General features: G+C 39.4%; 1 protein-coding gene across 4 annotated transcripts in view; it reads right to left on the bottom strand.

Moving 5' to 3' along the window:
- Positions 1-281: 281 nt before the first annotated feature.
- upf2 (UPF2 regulator of nonsense mediated mRNA decay) overlaps positions 282-19172 on the bottom strand; it is a 44227-nt gene continuing 25336 nt past the window's right edge. For 3 of the 4 annotated variants that reach the window (XM_066668452.1, XM_066668454.1, XM_066668455.1), the window contains 9 exons: positions 18795-18978; positions 11869-11964; positions 7272-7423; positions 4066-4167; positions 3867-3965; positions 3250-3420; positions 2818-2959; positions 2461-2581; positions 282-1583 (listed from right to left, as the gene is read on the bottom strand). In XM_066668452.1, the coding sequence (XP_066524549.1) occupies positions 1574-1583; positions 2461-2581; positions 2818-2959; positions 3250-3420; positions 3867-3965; positions 4066-4167; positions 7272-7423; positions 11869-11964; positions 18795-18978 (1077 nt within the window). In that variant the 3' untranslated portion in view covers positions 282-1573. The remainder of the gene's footprint in view (positions 1584-2460; positions 2582-2817; positions 2960-3249; positions 3421-3866; positions 3966-4065; positions 4168-7271; positions 7424-11868; positions 11965-18794; positions 18979-19172) is intronic. The other variant, XM_066668453.1, reaches the window with a different exon arrangement.

Below are 19172 nucleotides of genomic sequence, written 5' to 3' on the forward strand. Positions count from 1 at the left end.
CATGCCATTTGACCTGTTTGAAAAATCGACATGCTTCTTCTTTCTGATTGTCATGACACAGATCAATTATTTAAAGCATATATACACCAATCAACAATAACATTATGACCACCTCCTTGTTTCTACACTCATGGTCCATTCTCTCAGCTCCACTAACCAGACCGGACCATTTCGTAGACTGTAGTCCATCTCTTGCTCTGCATATATTCTTTAAATAATTGAAACATTCAAATATAGCACACCACACCACTCAAATAATTAATTCATTTTCTGTAGTGGTTTTTTATTCTGCTCAGTTTTGTTATGTCAGAGATTATCCAGAATCACCGGGCACAAGTCAGAAACACTGGACGAGCTGGCAGTACAACACATGGCATTGCACACATAAACACCTACTACATAAAAATCATATTTATAACATATTAGAATGTCCTTTTAATCAATGATATTCTTGCCATGAGTGTGGATTTAGGGTAGCCCATAATGCACCAGTAATTAAAACTGTACATTACATGCATCAATTTGTACCCCAAAGACTTCATGTCATGGATATGCAATACTTGCTACTCATGCAGAAATCGCTTGATGGCTGAATGTAATATTGAATGTTACTCATTATTATCCAAGACACATGGTTTGTTTCACCTCCATAGTCAAAGTTTCATTCCTTTTTCTCACATCCTTTAAGTGAAGAAAAAACACTCAATTCAAAGACACTAGATATCCACAGCAATTAAGTAATTTTAATGCAATAATATTATATTCACTGACATAAAGCTTGTTTTTTAACCTAAGCCATCTCTAAGCAAACATTCAGATATTGAGAGAAGTTATTAAACAGAGAAAAATATCACAAAGAAACTCATTCACTGATCCAAAATCAGCCTTTTTTCACAGAGAAAGCACTTGAATTTGTCAACAAGTTGTTACACAGCACAAAGTAAAGAAAAACATCTGGCAGTGCAAAAACTCAGATGTGCCAAAGGCTTGCCCAGGGGAAAACTGACTTTTTCTTTGTTTTGCTCCATTTAACCTCTGCTCCTGCTGAGTAAAGCATGTGCCCTCTCGCTGTCCATCTTTCTGCTACTTTTCTGAAGATTCAATCTTTTTTTTTCCACTCTTACATTCTGGCATCTTGTGCTTGGTCATTTTACCACTCATCATTGTGCAAGGTGGTGATTGACGTGTACTGTGTATTATTACCAGAAGGAAAGAGCATCTTTATTCTATAATCAGTTAAAATAAGAAAGAACCAAACTCTTTCACTTCCTCCATTCAGTTTGCTCTCTGGAGCCCATCTGTTTGTTTGTGTGTGTGTTTGAGTGAGTGAGTGAGTGAGTGAGTGAGTGAGAGAGAGAGAGAGAGAGACACACACACACAACTGTACTGGAACTGGAATTCCTGCAGCTCTGTAGCTCATTGAGCTTATCTTCTTTCTTGCTCTCCTCTCAGATCGTTTTGATGAGGTTGGAGTCTTTAGGTCTGTAGCTGGTGCAAACTCCCTACCAGTGCAGGGAAGACCAAATGCACCATGATCTCGTTTTACTTATCTGTTCTTCACTCACTTGTTCACTCAGCGTCTCCTACAAAGAAGAATAATAGGTTAATGAGGGCTGCCCATGATCATCCCCACTCAAGACTTTGGTAAGTTTGTAGTAAAACTCTAAGGTGTGTTTGTATGTGTATGCTCTTTTTAATTTACACAGACACAACATCAAATACAAGTACAAAAAATATTTATTGCATAAGTAATGTCAGACATTTTTGGCACTGTGGAAATATCTGAAATTGAACATCCAAATCTTGCTTTATTTGCTTTATAAGTACAAACAAAATACTTCAGTCTTCAGTTACAATTGAATGTGTCCGAATATTTTTTGGCACCTCTGGCCTTGAAGAAAATGCTTTATAAGAAGAAGATATTTCATCACTATTCAGTCTCTCCTGGAATTAGACAAAGCAAACTGATGTTGTACAGGATGGAAGATTGATGCTGGATCATTTGGGCTGCTCTGCTGCGTATCAGAATGACTGGCTCTCTAGCTAAGCTATGTCCTCTCCCTCCATTTTAGTCAAACATACTTGTGTCTCTGGCTCACCCTACTTTGCTACTTTCTGCCCACAGATATACCAATCACAATCATTCATACCACACTGCAAGCCTAATTAGATAATACATACATAGAAAACAACACAAATACTGAAACTAAAAATCTCATTATGATTGCCAGCATATTGTTACTCTTATGACAAAACCTCTCTCCAAAATGCAATTTTTAAAGTTTTAAAGGACATGGAAAAAAAATGATTATTGATTTTGAATGAAAGAAATTGTTTACACGTTAATAAGATTGTTTACCAAGCATTTTGGGATAATGTCTATTGGACATTGGACTGGATGTCATATTATGTTTCAAATATAAAAATATACAAAATTCATAATCTTTCAGGACGTCTTACCTCCCTCCAGTTTTGAATATCAGGTCTGCATTAGGAGCCCCCTTAGGGTGTTGATAGCGTGGCCGGCGCTCTCGGTTTGTATTAGCTGGGGCTGGTCTCTGAGCCAGTGACTGCATCATCTCTGTGTGCCAACAAATCAAGTAAATTCTGTCACGTGCGATTTATACCTTTAGTGTTAAGACACTTCTGAAAGGACCTGAATATGCTTATTTTATTAAATGTTATGCTCTTCTTGTAGCATAGTTCACTTCCCTGGGCAGGGAGTTTAATTCAAATTTGACCCCAGTCAAATTTTGTTAATGAAAAATTTCAGAATAAAAGATTTTTTTTTTTTTTAGCATATTTGGTCTCTCTTACCCTGATAGTCCTCTTGTTCCTGCCGTTCATTAATGTCCAAAGTAAGTTTCTTCATGCGCATGCGCTCCTCCTGTTCTGCCTGCTGTTGATTGAAGTGATTTGCGGCCAGGTGAGATGATAGTGGCACATTCAGGATTTTGAACTACAGAGAAGGTTTTAGTCCACAGAAACAAATTAGATTAGATTTAAGCCAGCATTATAGGGTATTGTAATGTGATGCACTGCAATGACCTTCAGGATTATGTACATACAATAGTTAAAACTACACAGAAATGTGGATAAGTACAGTAGTGTAGGGGGCGGTGTGTGTTTGCAGCTTCTCAACAGTGAGTGCTTCTATGTGCTCCACTTACTCTTCCAAAGCCACTTCCTGAACACACAGAACTGCTTTAGCCCAAAACCACACATTCCACAGCCAACACACACACAGACCTGTTGTTTGTTTCCTTTCCTGGTGAGCATAACAAACTGCATGGTGTCGTTGACGTCTGAATCTGTGTCTGCTGCACAGGAAGGGGCAGGACATTTCTTCAGCTGACTCTTCAGTTGCAGTGGAATAGCAACATCGAGCTGGTGGACCTTCACCGCCTCACCGCTGCGCTGCTACTCAAAAACACACATATATACATTAAATAATTTACATTTTTCCATATAAAAGGCAGCTTAATCAAATGGATACACATACATGACATGTAAGTGTCAATGGCAAAGCAATGCAAGATCTATTTCTTGAAGGAAGTATTTTTGGTTTATAGTTGTGCTGCCTATGCAATATGGGAATTGTGGGCTTATAGTCACACGTAGATTCATCTTAATCAGCATTATAACACTTTCGTTACATGATAACACTTTCGTTACTTGACAGCCATTCAGATTTTAAAAATATACAACCATTATTTCAGCTAAAAAGTACCTAAAGGATAAAAATATTAGAATAGATAAACTGTCAAAATATCTCTCCAGTAGCTTGTGTGGTAAAATTAACCAATGGTTATATTCATACACCACTATTATGTGCTCATGCTACTCTGACAGTTTGTGGCACAAACCTGCAGGTTCTCCAGCATCATCTTGTCCAGAGCCTGAATAAAGTCATCATCTTCAGCACAGGCAACATGTTTAAGACCACCACCACGAATCAAAACTTCCTACAGATCAACAACATAAGTATTTTTACAGCATATTATTCACAACAGGTTTCCTATCACTGCTTCCTGCTTGACCTCTTAAGACTTGTGGTGCACTTACATTGTTTTCCTCATCTGTCTCATTCTCTTTGTTGGAGTCAGTTAGATAGTCTGTGTTTTCTTCCTCCTCCTCCCGCTCCTCTTCCTCATTCTCTGACCCTTCCTGCAAATGCACACCATATAATAAATAGAAGCAAAAATGTAAAAATTAAACCCATAAAAAAAATAAAAATTCTAAAAAAACATCCCTAAGGAAGTTTACAGTAGCTATTCCTTTTCACTCTATTTTTATATTTAGTTTCACTGGTAGCCAGACTGTGCAGGAGTTCCGGGAGCACTGATGAGTATCCATCTCAAAACATCATTGTCATGTTTCTGAACGGTTGAGAGAACAAGATGGTGGATCTTCAGAGGTCAAGATCCTGATGTCAAAATTCTTCAGGAAAAGATGGAATGGATTATTTAATCTCTGTGAAATATTATCATAATGCAAATAATCACAATTTACAATAGTGATTTTTTTTTAAACAAAATATCGACTATGGCTAAGGCTTCACAGACTTTCCAAACAAGTACTTAAATATTACTTTGAAAAATCCACCGTTCATAACTGACATTATTTAAATTATATTATATAATTATAAAAGTTTATACTTGTAGTGGAAATGATTGTTTTATTAATTTTTAATAAGAAATTTGACTTTTTGGGACTTAATATGCCAAAAGAACTCTTTTTAGTCTCAGTCACTCTCCTTGCACAGCCCAGATCGGAATGTGAGATAACCAGGAGACACTCCCAAGGATCATTTTATGCTTTGTGTAAAACTGCTTAATTATGAACTTCTCAAACTACAGAATTAAACATTAATTCCCATTAATATAAAACAGTTTGAAGTTACATGTGTACCACTGTGTGAAATGAATTCTATTTAGACAATCAAAATTGGTGGAATTAATTTACATATGTTTTAAATCACCTTTTTATATGAACATATGTAGGAACCAAGGTAACCACATACTGTGTGTGTTATTCGGTTAAGAATTATGTAAAACATTGTCTAAATGATATTACCTTGTGTTTACATATAATCTCTTATATTGCAAAAATATGATTCAGAATTCTGGGATATTCATTCAACAGGGATCGTCTTCAAGTCTTTGTCTTGTCAAGTGTCAAGAGATGCTCCAATCCTCAATCCCTGAGGACCAATCAGGTATTCAAGGTGGGTTTTCTAAATTCTGGTTAAAAACCCAGTGGTGCAAAATCTCAAAAATATAAAGAAAGGAAAAAAAAAAAAAAAAAAGAAGAGCTCACACTCTAACTCAAACTCTCAAACTCTCAGAACAGAACAGGAGAAGAACAGAAAGAAAATGTAGGAAGAACTTCTCTCTTGTTTCCAGCGGGCAATGCTTCTCAGCTAGGGTAGTCAGTTAAGGGAGAGCCCCAGCTCTATCTAGAGCTCTCCAGCTCTTTGCATGCATCAGAATCTCTTTTGGCTATCTCTTAAACAGTCTTGGGCTCCTCAAGCGTGGTCCAGATAGAACAAACCCAGAACTTCCAACCAGAAATTTTATTTTACTTTTATCTCTAGTAGAAAACTATAGTTAGAAAGAACTGCAGTTTATTCCAGCAAAAATTCAACCAGAGCATTAAAGACTCCTCAGACCTCTGACCCTCAAAGTGATGACAAGAGCTTCAGGATTAGTGATGGAGAAGGAGGCCACATGCACCCTCAGAATGATCTTCTGAGCAAAGGTCCAGGAGAGACCTGATGGATGTATCTCTCACAAGGAGGCAGATCAGGTATGAGGGTGAATTCCCACAGAGACCTTCAGAATGACACCAGCTCCAACGGAGGGGTCGCCATGTCTCTGGCCAAGAGGGAGGAGAGGAACGCCAGTGACTGCAGTGCTACGAGGCCTATGTCTGCAGTGTTCCAGGAAGCCCGCACCTGAAAGCACTGCGTGTCAGTGACATACTCCCAGCTATCTCCAGTCCACCTCCAAAGATACATAAGGTCACATGGTTTCATTTCTTTCATGGCTCAGGAGGTTGGTGCTGAATGCTTTGCTGGGATAAAGAATAGCCTATTTAGAAGTTAGGGTAATTTTTAGAGAAATTCCCTCATATATTAATCTCCCTGTTCCCTCATGTATCGCTGTAGTCCATTTCATTATATATGTATAATCAATATTCATTATTTGATATTACATTTAATAAACCAGTTGTGTGATAAAACCAATCCTTGGTTATTTGTGTGTGCACCTTTCTTATATGGAATTATTACTTTTAGTTCAGATTCAATTTCAGAACCAAGAACCTACAGCAGGTCAATGAGCAGAATTTATTAATAATGATTAATTCTAGCTAATTCTGCTATATTATATGTAAAGTCATCCTACATGATGACCTACATGTCCAAGCTAAAACTGGACAGGTAAAGACACTACATATAACTTAATGGTTCCCAAACATGGAGCTTAACAAAATTAATTAAACAATTAATTATTAATCAAATAATAATTAATTATCATTAACTCTGCTATGTAATATTTATGCCTTTGCAATGTGGGGCATAATTATTTCACTACATACTGCTGTTTTTTTCCAATGGACAAAAAAAAATGTTAGACATAGATGTGCTTTAACATTTGCTTAGTTAAAGTGAGAGAGGAGTCTAACTGGATTACTATTTTTCCAAACAGATGTAGTATAACAACAAATTTTAAGATGAAATGATTTTGAAAATGTTAGTAATAATTTATTATTATTATTATTATTAATAATAATAATAATAACAACAATAAAAATTATTATTAAAATGATTATTAAACTAAACTAATAATCTCAATCAGGTTTGAAAAACTCATGAGTCTAATATGACTCCTTATGTATATGTATTTCACTACATAGGCATAGGTTTTCCTGGTTTTATGTCAAAATGTTATGTTAAGCCTGTATCTTTTAGAGAATATCTACAGCATAAGCCAGTTTTAGATTCCTTGTGGTGTCCAAATGAATAACAAGAAAAAGCAGTTAATACTCAAGTATTCAAGTTACTTGACCCAAGAGTAACTATTTACACAGTAGTGCAAAACAGACAATAAAAACCATGCATCAACACTTATGGATTTCACATTGGTAAATTGGTCAAGAACATTAACAAAATCAACTTCTGCTTAATTCATTAAATATTATTATAACGGGTACAAAATTCATGAATGACATTCAAAACACAATATAACCCCTATACAAGAGCTGTTTACCTCTTCTTCTGGTTCATTCATTTCACTCTCATTTCCAGACTGCTCTTCTGTCTCTGCTCCACCTTCGTCGTCGTCATCCTCATCTTCCTCTTCTAAAGCCTCCCTCTCCTCCATGGCACTGGAACAACGGCCATCTTTCTCCATGGCCAAGCCTGGACACATACACACGCCAACATATACAATGTTGATTATAAGAACAAAAGCACTAATATCTAAGGACTAAAACTTTTACAATGTTGCTAGAATGGATATTTTGTCTTTGGCATAGACTTATGCCCACATACGTCCTGTTTCACTTTCATAGGCTTGCTCATTCAAATTTCCTTTTTAATTTCAGTGGCTACTAACACTGTGACTACTTATAAGTGACTAATCATTTTACTCAACACTGCAATATGTAGAAGAGGGAGCACTCAATAGCATGTGTTTAAGAATGCTTAACTCACACTACTGACTATGAGTGGAATATGCAGCATATACACTGACCTAACCCATGTAAAGGCTTTATGCTTTTAAAACAGATATTGCCATCCATTGCCCCTTGCCTGATACAAATTGTAAATGCAGCACTCACCTCATGTTTTGTTCCTGATACTTTTAAACAGGCTTTTGTTGAGCCAATTCTGAATAAAGCCAATTTGGACCAATCAAAATATAATAATTTTAGACCCATTTCTATGCTTCCTTTCATTTCCATGATTGTGGAGAAGGCCGTCTCAGATAAGCAAGCACAGTTCTTTGAAGAAAATAGCTCTTTTGAAACATTTCCGCGGTTTCATACAAAACATAGACAACCCTTCCAAGAGTTTTAAAGGACCTCTTAATATGCTGATGCTGGTGAAGTTTCTGTTTTAATTCTCCAAGATATTACCATGGCCTTTGATACCATCAACCATGGCATTTTATTAGAAAAGCTTCAGCAATTAATGTTTTTTTCTGGAACTGTATTTAAATGGATTTACTCTTACTTATAGAATAGCTAATTTGTGGTGTTGGTGGGAGATAAGATGTCTACCACATCATCTCTTACCAGTGGGGTGCCACAGAGCTCTATCTTATGGAGCTACATTAGGGTAAAAATTTTGTTAATTAGGAAAAAAGAGATTGAACTTTGAGAAATACAACAATGTATTAAAAATTAAGTGTATGATGATTTTATTGCAGTTTAAATAGAATTTAGATTCTATTATTTCATTTTTTAAAATAAATTATTTATTTTCATATTTCACTTTCCTATATATTTCATATCTTTCATTTGCAGATTTTATGTTTTCAGATTCAGATATTATTATTATTTTAGTTTCATATCTGTTTTTTTGGTCACATCTTATTTTCACTTTCAGATCCTCCTTGGATCACCACCTTAACGTGGTGGAGGGGTTTGCGTGCCTGCGTGAGCCTAGGAGCTATGTTGTCGGGGGCAATAGCCCCTGGTAAGGTCTCCCAAGGCAAATTGGTCCTAGGTGATGGGCCAGACGAAGAGTGACCCATAAAGACAAGGATGAAGTTAAGAACATGGACACAGCCTCCCTTGCCTGGAGTAGGGTTACCGGGGCCTCACCCTGGAGCCAGGCCTGGGGGAGGGGCTCCTTGGTGAACGCCTGGTGGCCGGACTTTCAACCATGGGGTCGGGGGCCCTGGTGTTCTGATCCTCGGTTACTGATTGGGAGGAATGGCCCCGCTGATCTGAACCCGAGTGGTGTTCAGTTATTGGATTTCTGTACCTGTCACAGTTTGTCCATTACAAACACCATGTTCGAGCATAAGGGTGTCCACAAGTACACCTGGCATCAGGATACCCTAGGCCACGTTTCGACGATCAACTTTATAGTCGTATCATCGGACCTACGGCCATATGTTCTGGACACTTGGGTGAAGAGAGGCGAACCTGTCAGAAAGATCTTCAACTCCCACATCCGGCAGAGCTTCGACTGCATCCCGGGGGAGGCTGGTGACACTGAGTCCGAGTGGGCCATGTTCCGGACCTCCATTGTTGAAGTGGCTGAACGGAGCTGTGGCTGCAAGGTTGTCGGTGCCTGTCGGGTTGGCAATCGGGTTGGCTTGGGGGACTCCGGAGGCAGCTGACAGGTACCGGGGAGCCAAGCGGCTCGCGGCTTTGGCTGTTGCTGAGGCAATACCTCGGGTGTGGGAGGAGTTCAGTGAGAACATGGAAAACGACTTTCGGGCGGCTCCTAGAAGTTTCTGGCAAACCATCAGGCGACTCAGGAGGGAAAAGCGGTTTTCCACCAATACTGTATATGGTGGGGGGTGGGGAACTGTTGACCTCGACTGGGGACGTCATTAGGCGGTGGAAGGAATACTTCGAAGATCTTCTCAATCCCACCAGCATGTCTTCCGCAGAAGAAGCAGAGTTTAGGGACCCAAGGGGGGGGTGGATGAAGTTTGCTCCGGGTTCCTCAAGGCTCTGGATGTTGTGGGGCTGCCCTGGCTGACACATCTTTGCAACATCGTGTGGACATTGGGGGCAGTGCCTCTGGACTGGCAAACTGGGGTGGTGGTTCCCCTTTTTAAAAAGGGGGATTGGAGGGTGTGCTCCAACTATAGGGGGATCACACTTCTCAGCCTCCCCGGTAAGGTCTATGCAGGGGTACTGGAGAAGAAAGTCCGACTTATAGTTGAACCTCGGATCCAGGAGGAACAATGCGGATTCCGCCCCTGTCGTGGAACACAGGACCAGCTCTTTACCCTCGCTAGGATCCTGGAGGGTGCATGGGAGTTTGCTCAACCAGTTTACATGTGTTTTGTAGATCTGGAGAAGGCATTCGACTGTGTCCCTTGGGGTATTCTGTGGGGGGTGCTCAGGGAGTATGGGGTACTGGGCTCTTTGCTACGAGCCATCCAGTCCCCGTATAAACACAGCAGAAGTCTGGTTCATATGGCTGGCAGCAAGTTGGACTTCGTCAGGGCTGCCCGTTGTCACCGGTTCTGTTCATAATTTTTAATGGACAGAATTTCTCGCCATAGCCAAGTGGCGGAGGGTGTTCGGTTTGGTGGCCTCAGGATTCCGTGTCTGCTTTTTGTGGATGATGTGGTCTCATTGGCTTCATCGAGCTGGGACCTCCAGCTGGGACTAGTTTGCAGCCTAGTGTGAAGCGGTAGGGATGAGGATCAGCACCTCCAAGTCCGAGTCCATGGTACTCAGTTGGAAAAGGGTGGACTGCTCTCTCCTGGTTGGAAGTGAGAACCTGCCTCAAGTGGAGGAGTTTTATTATCTCTGGGTCTTATTCACGAGTGAGGGAAAGATGGAGCGTGAGATTGACAGGTGGATCGGTGCAGCATCAGCAGTAATGCGGGCCCTGTACCGGCCTGTTGTGGTGAAGAGAGAGCTGAGCAGAAAAGCAAAGCTCTTGATTTACCATTCAATCTACGTCCCAACCCTCCTCTATGGTCACAAGCTTTGGGTAGTGACCAAAAGAACGAGATCACGCGTACAAGCTGCTGAAATGAGTTTTCTCCGCAGGGTGTCTGGACTCTCCCTTAGAGACAGGGTTAGGAGCTCGGACATCCGGGAGAGACTTGGAGTGGAGCCGCTGCTTCTCCACGTTGAGAGGAGCCAGTTGTGGTGGTTCGGGCATCTGGTTCAGATGCCTCCTGGATGCCTTCCTGGTGAGGTGTTCTGGGCATGTCCAACGGGGAGGAGGCCCCGGGGCAGACCAAGAACACGCTGGAGAGACTACATGTCTCGACTGGCCTGGGAACGCCTCGGTATACCCCCGGAGGAGCTGGAGGCGGTGGCTGGGGAGAGGGAGATCTGGGTTTCTTTGCTCCGACTGTTTCCCAGCGACCCGGATCCGGATAAGCGGTGGATAATGGATGGATGGACGGATCCTTTTTTTCCAACTTTCGGATCCTTATTTTTCAGTTTCAGAGTTTTGGACTTGATCTAGCATGGAAGGCAGAACATCAGCGGAGAAGGGCGTGCTATAATGACTGACAGCATAGCAATAAAGGCGGAGGATCTTCCTCACTGTTGACTATGAGAAATATCACTGAAATAAAAACAAACAACCCCCCCCCCTCCCCACTACTCTACAGCTGCGAAAAGCAGCCACAGCTGATTATTGGTTGCAACAATTTATTGAAAACCAAATAAAATAGCAACTAATTTAATAATCAATTAGTTGGTGAGGTCATCACATGTGTTTAAAATGCGTACTAGAGATGTTTTGACATTACCCTGTACTGGAGAGTAGACATGAAATGGTCAGCAGTTTTCTGTAAAATTCCCGATAGTGAGTAGTCCATTAAAAAAAATTGTTTTCCATTGAGACAGTGGTATTTAACCACAATTTAAAAATGTCATATACAGCGTCAACCAATTTTAATTTTGTGAAGACCTTATTTGGTAAGGACAAATCTGGGGAAAGAGGGAATTAGAGAAACATTTCAAAGGTGTGTATACAGATAAAGATAAGGCAAAGGCGCTAGAGTTGCCACAGGATATTCCACCACTAGGTGAAATTGAGCGGCAAATGTAGGTTAGCCCACCAAAATGGAGTGAGGTTCAAGATGTGGTGCGTCATGCAAAGGCAGGTTTTGCTTTACGGCCTAATTGTGTGCAGTATCGAGTGTGCACCTGGGGTCTTGAAGTTTTCCTGTAGGTTGATGGTCGTTGTTTGGAAGAAAGGGATCATTCCAAAAGAGGGGAGAAGCGCAGGCGGTATCCCTATCCCTAAGGAGAAAGATGCTGTCAGTATAGAACAGTTTTGGCCCATAAGTCTTCTTAATGTGGAGGGTAAGATTTGCTTTAGTGTAATAGCACAGAGACTTGCTGCTTATTTAAAAGCAAACAAATTATTTTATACATCAGTATAAAAGGCAGGGGTTTATGGTTTTGCAGGATGTTTGGAACATAGTAGAATGATCTTGCATCAGATTCAGACAGCAAAGAACGAGGGTAGGGATTTACATGTCGCTTTCCTACATTTAGCTACTGCATTTGGCTCAGTGCCACATACACTTATGTGGAAAACTTTTGATTTCTTCCAGGTGCCAGATAAGGTTACTAGGCTGGCTAAAGCATACTTTGAGGACATTCAGTTTTGCTTTAGTACTGGGGAATTTATTACATCATGGCAGTAATTAGAAATAGGTATAATTGCTGGATATACAATTTTACCACTTGCGTTTACAATGGAAATAGAGGTAGTAATTAAGGCCTCTAAGTGGGTTGTAGGCGGGGAGAGGTTGCATGACGGTACTTGGCTCCCCCCAATTAGGGCTTACCTGGATGACATGACTACGCTAACAACTACTATGCCTTGTGCACGGCAGTTGCTGGAGAAGTTAAATGATAATCTAAAGTCCACAAGGCTGAAAGTTAAACCAACCAAGTCTAGATGTATGTTGATTGTCAAGGGAAACTTGTACAGGAAAGTTTATTGATGGAAGGAGAAATGATCCCTATGGTACTGGAGGGACCAGTGAAGAGTTTAGGTAGATGGTATAGTGCAGCACTAAATGATACCAAGCAAGTTGTGGGACTAAAAGCACAGTCATGTGAAAAAGTTAGGACACCCCATGGTAATCTTTGTCTTTTTGAACATATGCAGCTTATATAACTAAACAAATAAAACAGAAGAAATTACTTATAAACCTACATTTTAAAATGTAATGAACAAAAATGTACATTTCTTGTGAGGAAAAAGTTAGGACACCTTATGACCTAATAGCTGGTATTTCCCCCTTTGGCTGAAATAAACTCAATTAGACAGACTGGGAGGTGGGTTTTCCCATTCCTCCATGCAGATTTCTTTCAGCTGTGTGATATTTGCAGGGTTTCTTGATGCACAGAGCACCCCACAGCATCTCAGTAGGATTAAGATAAGGACTCTGATTTTATCCATTCCAGAGCTGTCCATTTCTTACTTTTGAGCCATTCCTTGTGAATGTACTGCAGGGGGTCGGCAACCTTTACCACTCAAAGAGCCATTTGGACCTGTTTCACACAGTAAAGAAAATACTGGGAGCCACAAAATCCTTTTGAAATTTTACATGAAATAACACTGCGCATAACAGTTTTTTTTTTTTTTTTGCCTTTGTGCCATGTATAAACAAACTATACTGTGTTACATTCATGAAATTAATGCACGACTGCAGAAATATGAAATAACATTTCTGCATGCAACAAAACATTTTTAACTCCGAAAAAAGACATTGTATTGAAGGTTAAGCAAAATACTCAATGTATATTTGAGTCCTTGTAGTAATGGGGGAAAAAAAAAAAAATGCTGAACTTAAATTATCCACTGGCAGCAAACAAAAACGCATGCGGCTCTGGAGCCGCGGGTTGCCGACCCACTTGTAGAGCCACTTGTAGGTCCTGTGATGACATTTTAAGATTGTTGGAGACTTCTTTATGCATCTTGCGGTCTGCTCTTGGACTGAACTTATTAAGATGGCCTAACCTGGCCATGTTGGCAGGATAACTGTTCTCCACTTAGAAATCAGCCATTCTACTGCCCGGATGTCTACTGTCTCAATTGTTTTGAGATCTTTTTACATCCATTCTTAGGCTCATATACATCTATAACCTTTCTGAAGGGCTCAGAGATCTCGGCATGGTGATACCATTCACTTCAGCAACCAAGGGCAAATCAAACTAATGTCTGAGACAGCCTCCTTCAATGTCTTCTAATGAGGGTCTAACTATTTGCAGCTGACATGGTGCATCTGATTCTAAATATAGACATTTTAAACAGTAATACCAGGTGTCTTAACTGTTTCCTCACAAGAAATGTACATTTATGTTCATGAAATTTTACAACTTGTGTTTATAAGAAATTTCTTCAGTCTTATTTCTTTAGTTATATAATCTCCATCTTTCAGTGCTTTTCAAATGAAGTTCATATGTGCATATGTTTAAGTAGCAGCATGGTATGGGAAAGGGATGCTGGAGCTACCAATAAAGTTTATGTGAGGAATTTAAATGTGCAAAGATAAGTCATGAGATGATTTTTGTTAAGATCTAAGGACACAGTGGTAAAAGCAGAAGTGGCAGTCACAAAAGCAGGAAGGAAGTTGAATCCGTGAGTGGCAGTACAGGTAGCCAGGAGGTCATTAGATTATTATTAGGGTTCAAACACGCAACGTGTACAACCCTTTTGCTTTTGTAAGGGTTTTTCTTCTTCTTTTTTCTTATTGTGAGCTCTGCCCACTTACATTTTGAGGTACATATCTGAGCACAAACTAGTCCCTGGATATTTACCCAGTATGGACGTGTATCAGCAGAATCTTAAGAACCGAAACTAGGTATGCACCGATACCACTTTTTCCCTTCCAATACCAATACCGGTATTTCATGTTCTATTATCTTCTGATACAGAGTACTGATAGTATCTATCTTAACCACTAGACAGGTGCCTATAAATTCAGATATTTATACTGCTATACTTACAGATTTTTTTTGTAAAAGCAGTGTTCAGTCCTGCTTATAAGATATAATAAGCATGAATTAACATCATATACATCTTTATTAACTGTACATTAACAAATTTTATAATATTTATACCCTTCATTTTCCCTAGAATACGCACTCATATCAACAAGATCGGCTTAGAATTGAGAGTCAATACCATATGCTATAACCCAGTTTCTTTTGTAATTGTTGTATGGTTTTGTGGAGTGTGTATGCATCCTTTCCAGCTAACTGATCTAAAACCTGTTGATCAGACAGACGCTGTAGAATTACGACGACAGTGGACATCGTCAGTTTTAGCGTCGTAGTGCTTACTTGTCCATCCACCTCATCAATCGGATAACACATAGCATTGTTTCAGGAGTTTCACGACTGTCAGTTGTCTAGACATCAAACCTTCCAAACCATCTGACGGGTCTTGTCGAAAAACTTGCGGGTATGTCATGTCCACACATCCAAAATAGTTTTCAAACCTGCAACCTGTGTCGATCAGCGTATATTCAATGTCCAACACTCAATTTCCACACCACATAGGTCCATGGGTGTCAGGATGGTCTGCGGGAAAAAAAATCCTCAAACACGATGGCTTGTGTGTTGGTTGTGTCTTGACTTCGTGTGCTTTCAATGCGGACTGTTTCTTTTAACAGACATCACAGGCGTTGATCCACTTTTGACCAACCCACAAACGTCATAAGCCAGAGAATCAAATAGATTAATTTTAACATCCCTAAAATACTTGCGAGGGCTGCTACCAAATGCTTTACCATGCCATTTCTTCCTTAGCGCAAAAGCAAAGTTGGTTTCAGTAGTACTAGAACTAACAGTTGATGTAACTATAGAAACTCTAAAGAGTCTGATTTAGACACGCTGTAGACATTTTAAAAACGTTTAGCCATAGAAAACCACCAGTGTCAATTTAAATACCACATGCAATCCCACCCCCACATGTTAGGGGGTGGAGGGTTAGTGGCGGGAGAAGGTGTGAGGGAAAGCCCATATAAAGACATCCTGTACTGACCTGTCACCTAGGCCATAAATCAGGGGTCATAAATCATTCACAGACGTTTTTTGACAGAAGGTGTAGGATATATACTACTATTTCATAATGCCCTAAGAATATTTTCATGACACAAGATAGTTATCATTACTTTTTTTGTGGTAAGAACATTTGGTGTAATCAATCTATATTTTTAGATGGAAGTTAACATGACAAAATGTTTTGATATATATCAAGATTGATCAATATAAAAAAAAAAAAAAAGTATTGTGATCAAGTTTTTGGCCATATGGGCCAGCTCTAATGCGATATGAGCGTAAATCAATATCATGATGAATTGTACATTTCACCACGAATACAATTAATGAACGATTACTACTATCATTTTTTGACCATCATAATTCAGTGATGAGGCTTGTATTATAAATATGCTCCAATATTAAATATGGGATATTTTTTTGTAATGTTGCTGGGAGCTTGTCACTCTCCTGCTTTTTGTGCACTGTTTATATTTGGTGTGTGGTAGTGCTTTGGTTGCTGAAACAGTTTTGTCTCAGTGTGTACATTTGACTTCTTTTTATTTGGTGTTGTCTTAATTATAGTCAACACACAGCGTACACAAACCACAGATGCTGTGTTATTTTTTGGTACCAGCTGCTTAAGTTGCTTGGTTGGCCTCTGTGTTTAGGTTGCTTCCATAGATGCGCAGATAGGGGCAGAATCACATGACAACAGCCCGGAAGCATGGTTTTAAAAAGGGATAGTGCATAAACACACAGTGGAGACATAACAGAACCAAAAAATTGCCCAGCCCTAAAATACACACACACACACACACACACACACACACACGTGTATAAATAACCTGATACAGTCTGATATCTTTATCATCAAAAAGCAATTGTCAACACTAGGCTTGCAGCAATACAAATTACTAGATTAAAGCAATGGGTACACCTTGCTTAATTGTTACTAAATATACTAGTGATAATGGGGGAAGACAAATTTTTTTTAGATGTAAAGATTAAATAATAATTTAAGAGTATGGTCAGCATTGCAGCTTCTCTAGTAGGTTGTTTGCAGATGACATCAGGTCACTGCTTGAACTGCAGATGGAGGGCAGGAAGTGGTTTTATACAATGGGATCTAAAGGCTGTGTTTTGTGTCATTTAGGGTTGCAAAAATCATTTAACCGATAAATCACAAGGAGCAAGCATCATGTACCAACAGGTGTTTATAATGAGGCAGAAATGTGCAAGATTTTGACTGATAAAAAAAAGCTGCTGACTGTGGTCAGGACAAGACTGAGACAACTTCCTATTCATAAACATGTTGTTATGATTTAGTTGTGTTTCTTGTAGATGTTTTAATTCTATAACCAGTGTACAATCACAGCTCCAATACAATTACACAAAAAACCATATTCACTTCTCAAAGCTGGAAAACTATTTTTGATTGTGCGAGGAAATATTTTAATTTGCTCAGTTCTGTGGGTGCTGTGAGTGTCCACTGAGTCCAAAGTTTAATCTATCTTTGTGCATATAGTTAGGGTAATGTCAGAGTGCGCATGTGTGAACACAGATGGTAATATTCCAGAGAATCATGTCATACCTCACAGGCACCACACCATGCCTAAAGTATGTGAAACATTCCCAGCTATGAGAACGTGTCTGATGAAGTGGACTCAGGAGAAATCTCCAAATTAAATCTCTTGTTTACGCAAGGCCACAAAACTGACCATTTGTCAGGCCACCCATCTGCTTCTCTAAAGATCAAGAGTGATTAAAGCCCTAGTAGAGACATTCCCTCAACCTTTGAATAGAACTTTAATCTATATTCATAAACACAGAGCTTCCCCCTTCACACCTTGAGATAATCCTGTCATCTGAGAGACCATAGGTGTCTGTAGGCTACCATACTCACTTATTATCCAAGTCGTATCAAGACAGCCTCTGCCTTTCTTATCAAGTCAAACCATGGAATAACAACATAAAAGATGTCTTCAAGTAAAAAGATAAAATGGAACATGTGAGAAACCTTCAAAAAGAATACTTATACCAAGAAAAAAAATTTGTTTCCTTTGTTCCTGCCCCTGCTACAATTCCCGTATATTTTTCTTTTTATACAATGATTAGTTCTTTCTTAATCAATGTTGTATTGTCTTACAAACCTTCTTGTGTTCTTGAGTCCCTAATGTAATCCACCTAGATTTGTAAGATTGAATGTGTTGTTTTCGTTTCTTTCGTGATTACTGGTGACACTTGGTCGTCAAACTCCTCACAAGGGAAAACATGAGTCAAATTACTAAACTTGTTTCGTTTACAATTATTATCTTTTTTATAAGATTAATGACTAATAAATAGTGAGTAATATAAATATTAGACTTTCATTCTGAAGCCATGTGAATTGAGAAGCCCTCTCTTCATAGTTAAACATTCATTGTATTAAACAAAGAAGCCCAGACTTAAGAACTGCCAGAGTCCCCAAAAGGCTTGAGGCCTCCATCAACCAGGAGTCTCCGCTCTTCAGAGCCCTGCCAAAAAGCCTGAAGAGACAGCTCCTCAGACTACGAAGCTGACAGATGGACCAGGACCTCCACCAGCGGTGAAAAAGCTCATTCTTCTATGATCAAGTAGGCTGTCAAGTGTCCTGTCCAGGGTTGAATGCCAAGTCCGAATCTATGATAAATTTTTCCCTCCCTTTTATATTCTAGTTATAATTTACCACTTTCATTGCACATTACTGAAGGTCACAGAAGGGTTTTGGTTTGGCAATTAGTCCAGTCCAGGGTAATTGCAAATTTATTATTAAATAACGTTGTATGTTACCCACTCAGTGGATCAATCATAAAAAAAAAAAAAAAGAAAAAAATGCAACATTCCCTTTCTCTCAACTTCATGTATGTAGGTGTGAGGTGAGTCTGAATGAAATGGGATTAACCATAATGCACAAGCAACTATAGGAATGCTGCTAAGCAGGGGCAACAGAAACAGAAAGCTGGGATAACTAGCCCAACAACACCAATAACCATGTGCGGACACACACACACACACACACGCGCAAACAAATTAACAAGAAGGTAAATTACCAAGTTTGGTGAGGACTTCCCTTTCGAGTTCAGTGACCTGTCGGCATGCTTCTTCCAGTGAGCTGCATAGTAGCATTTTGGGCCTCAGAAGTTCCAGCATGTCACTGATCATGTAGTCAATATCAATGGGGAAGGGATGATCTTTAGTCCACACCTCCAAACTCTTCTTCCACCAGATATACCTCTACACACAATAAAATGCTGTCACTTTCTAATACCCCCCCATTATTTTTTGTCAGTATAGACTAACCATCAACTAAGAGTTAACATGTTTAATTATTAATGACAACACATTTTGATGGCAATAATCAAGACATTACTTTGATTACTTTGCACTTATTACTTCCTGGCATATTGCACTTAATGTAAGGTATTTTG

Source organism: Hoplias malabaricus, chromosome 4 (genome assembly GCF_029633855.1).
Source record: "Hoplias malabaricus isolate fHopMal1 chromosome 4, fHopMal1.hap1, whole genome shotgun sequence".
NCBI classification, from domain to species: Eukaryota; Metazoa; Chordata; class Actinopteri; order Characiformes; family Erythrinidae; genus Hoplias; species Hoplias malabaricus.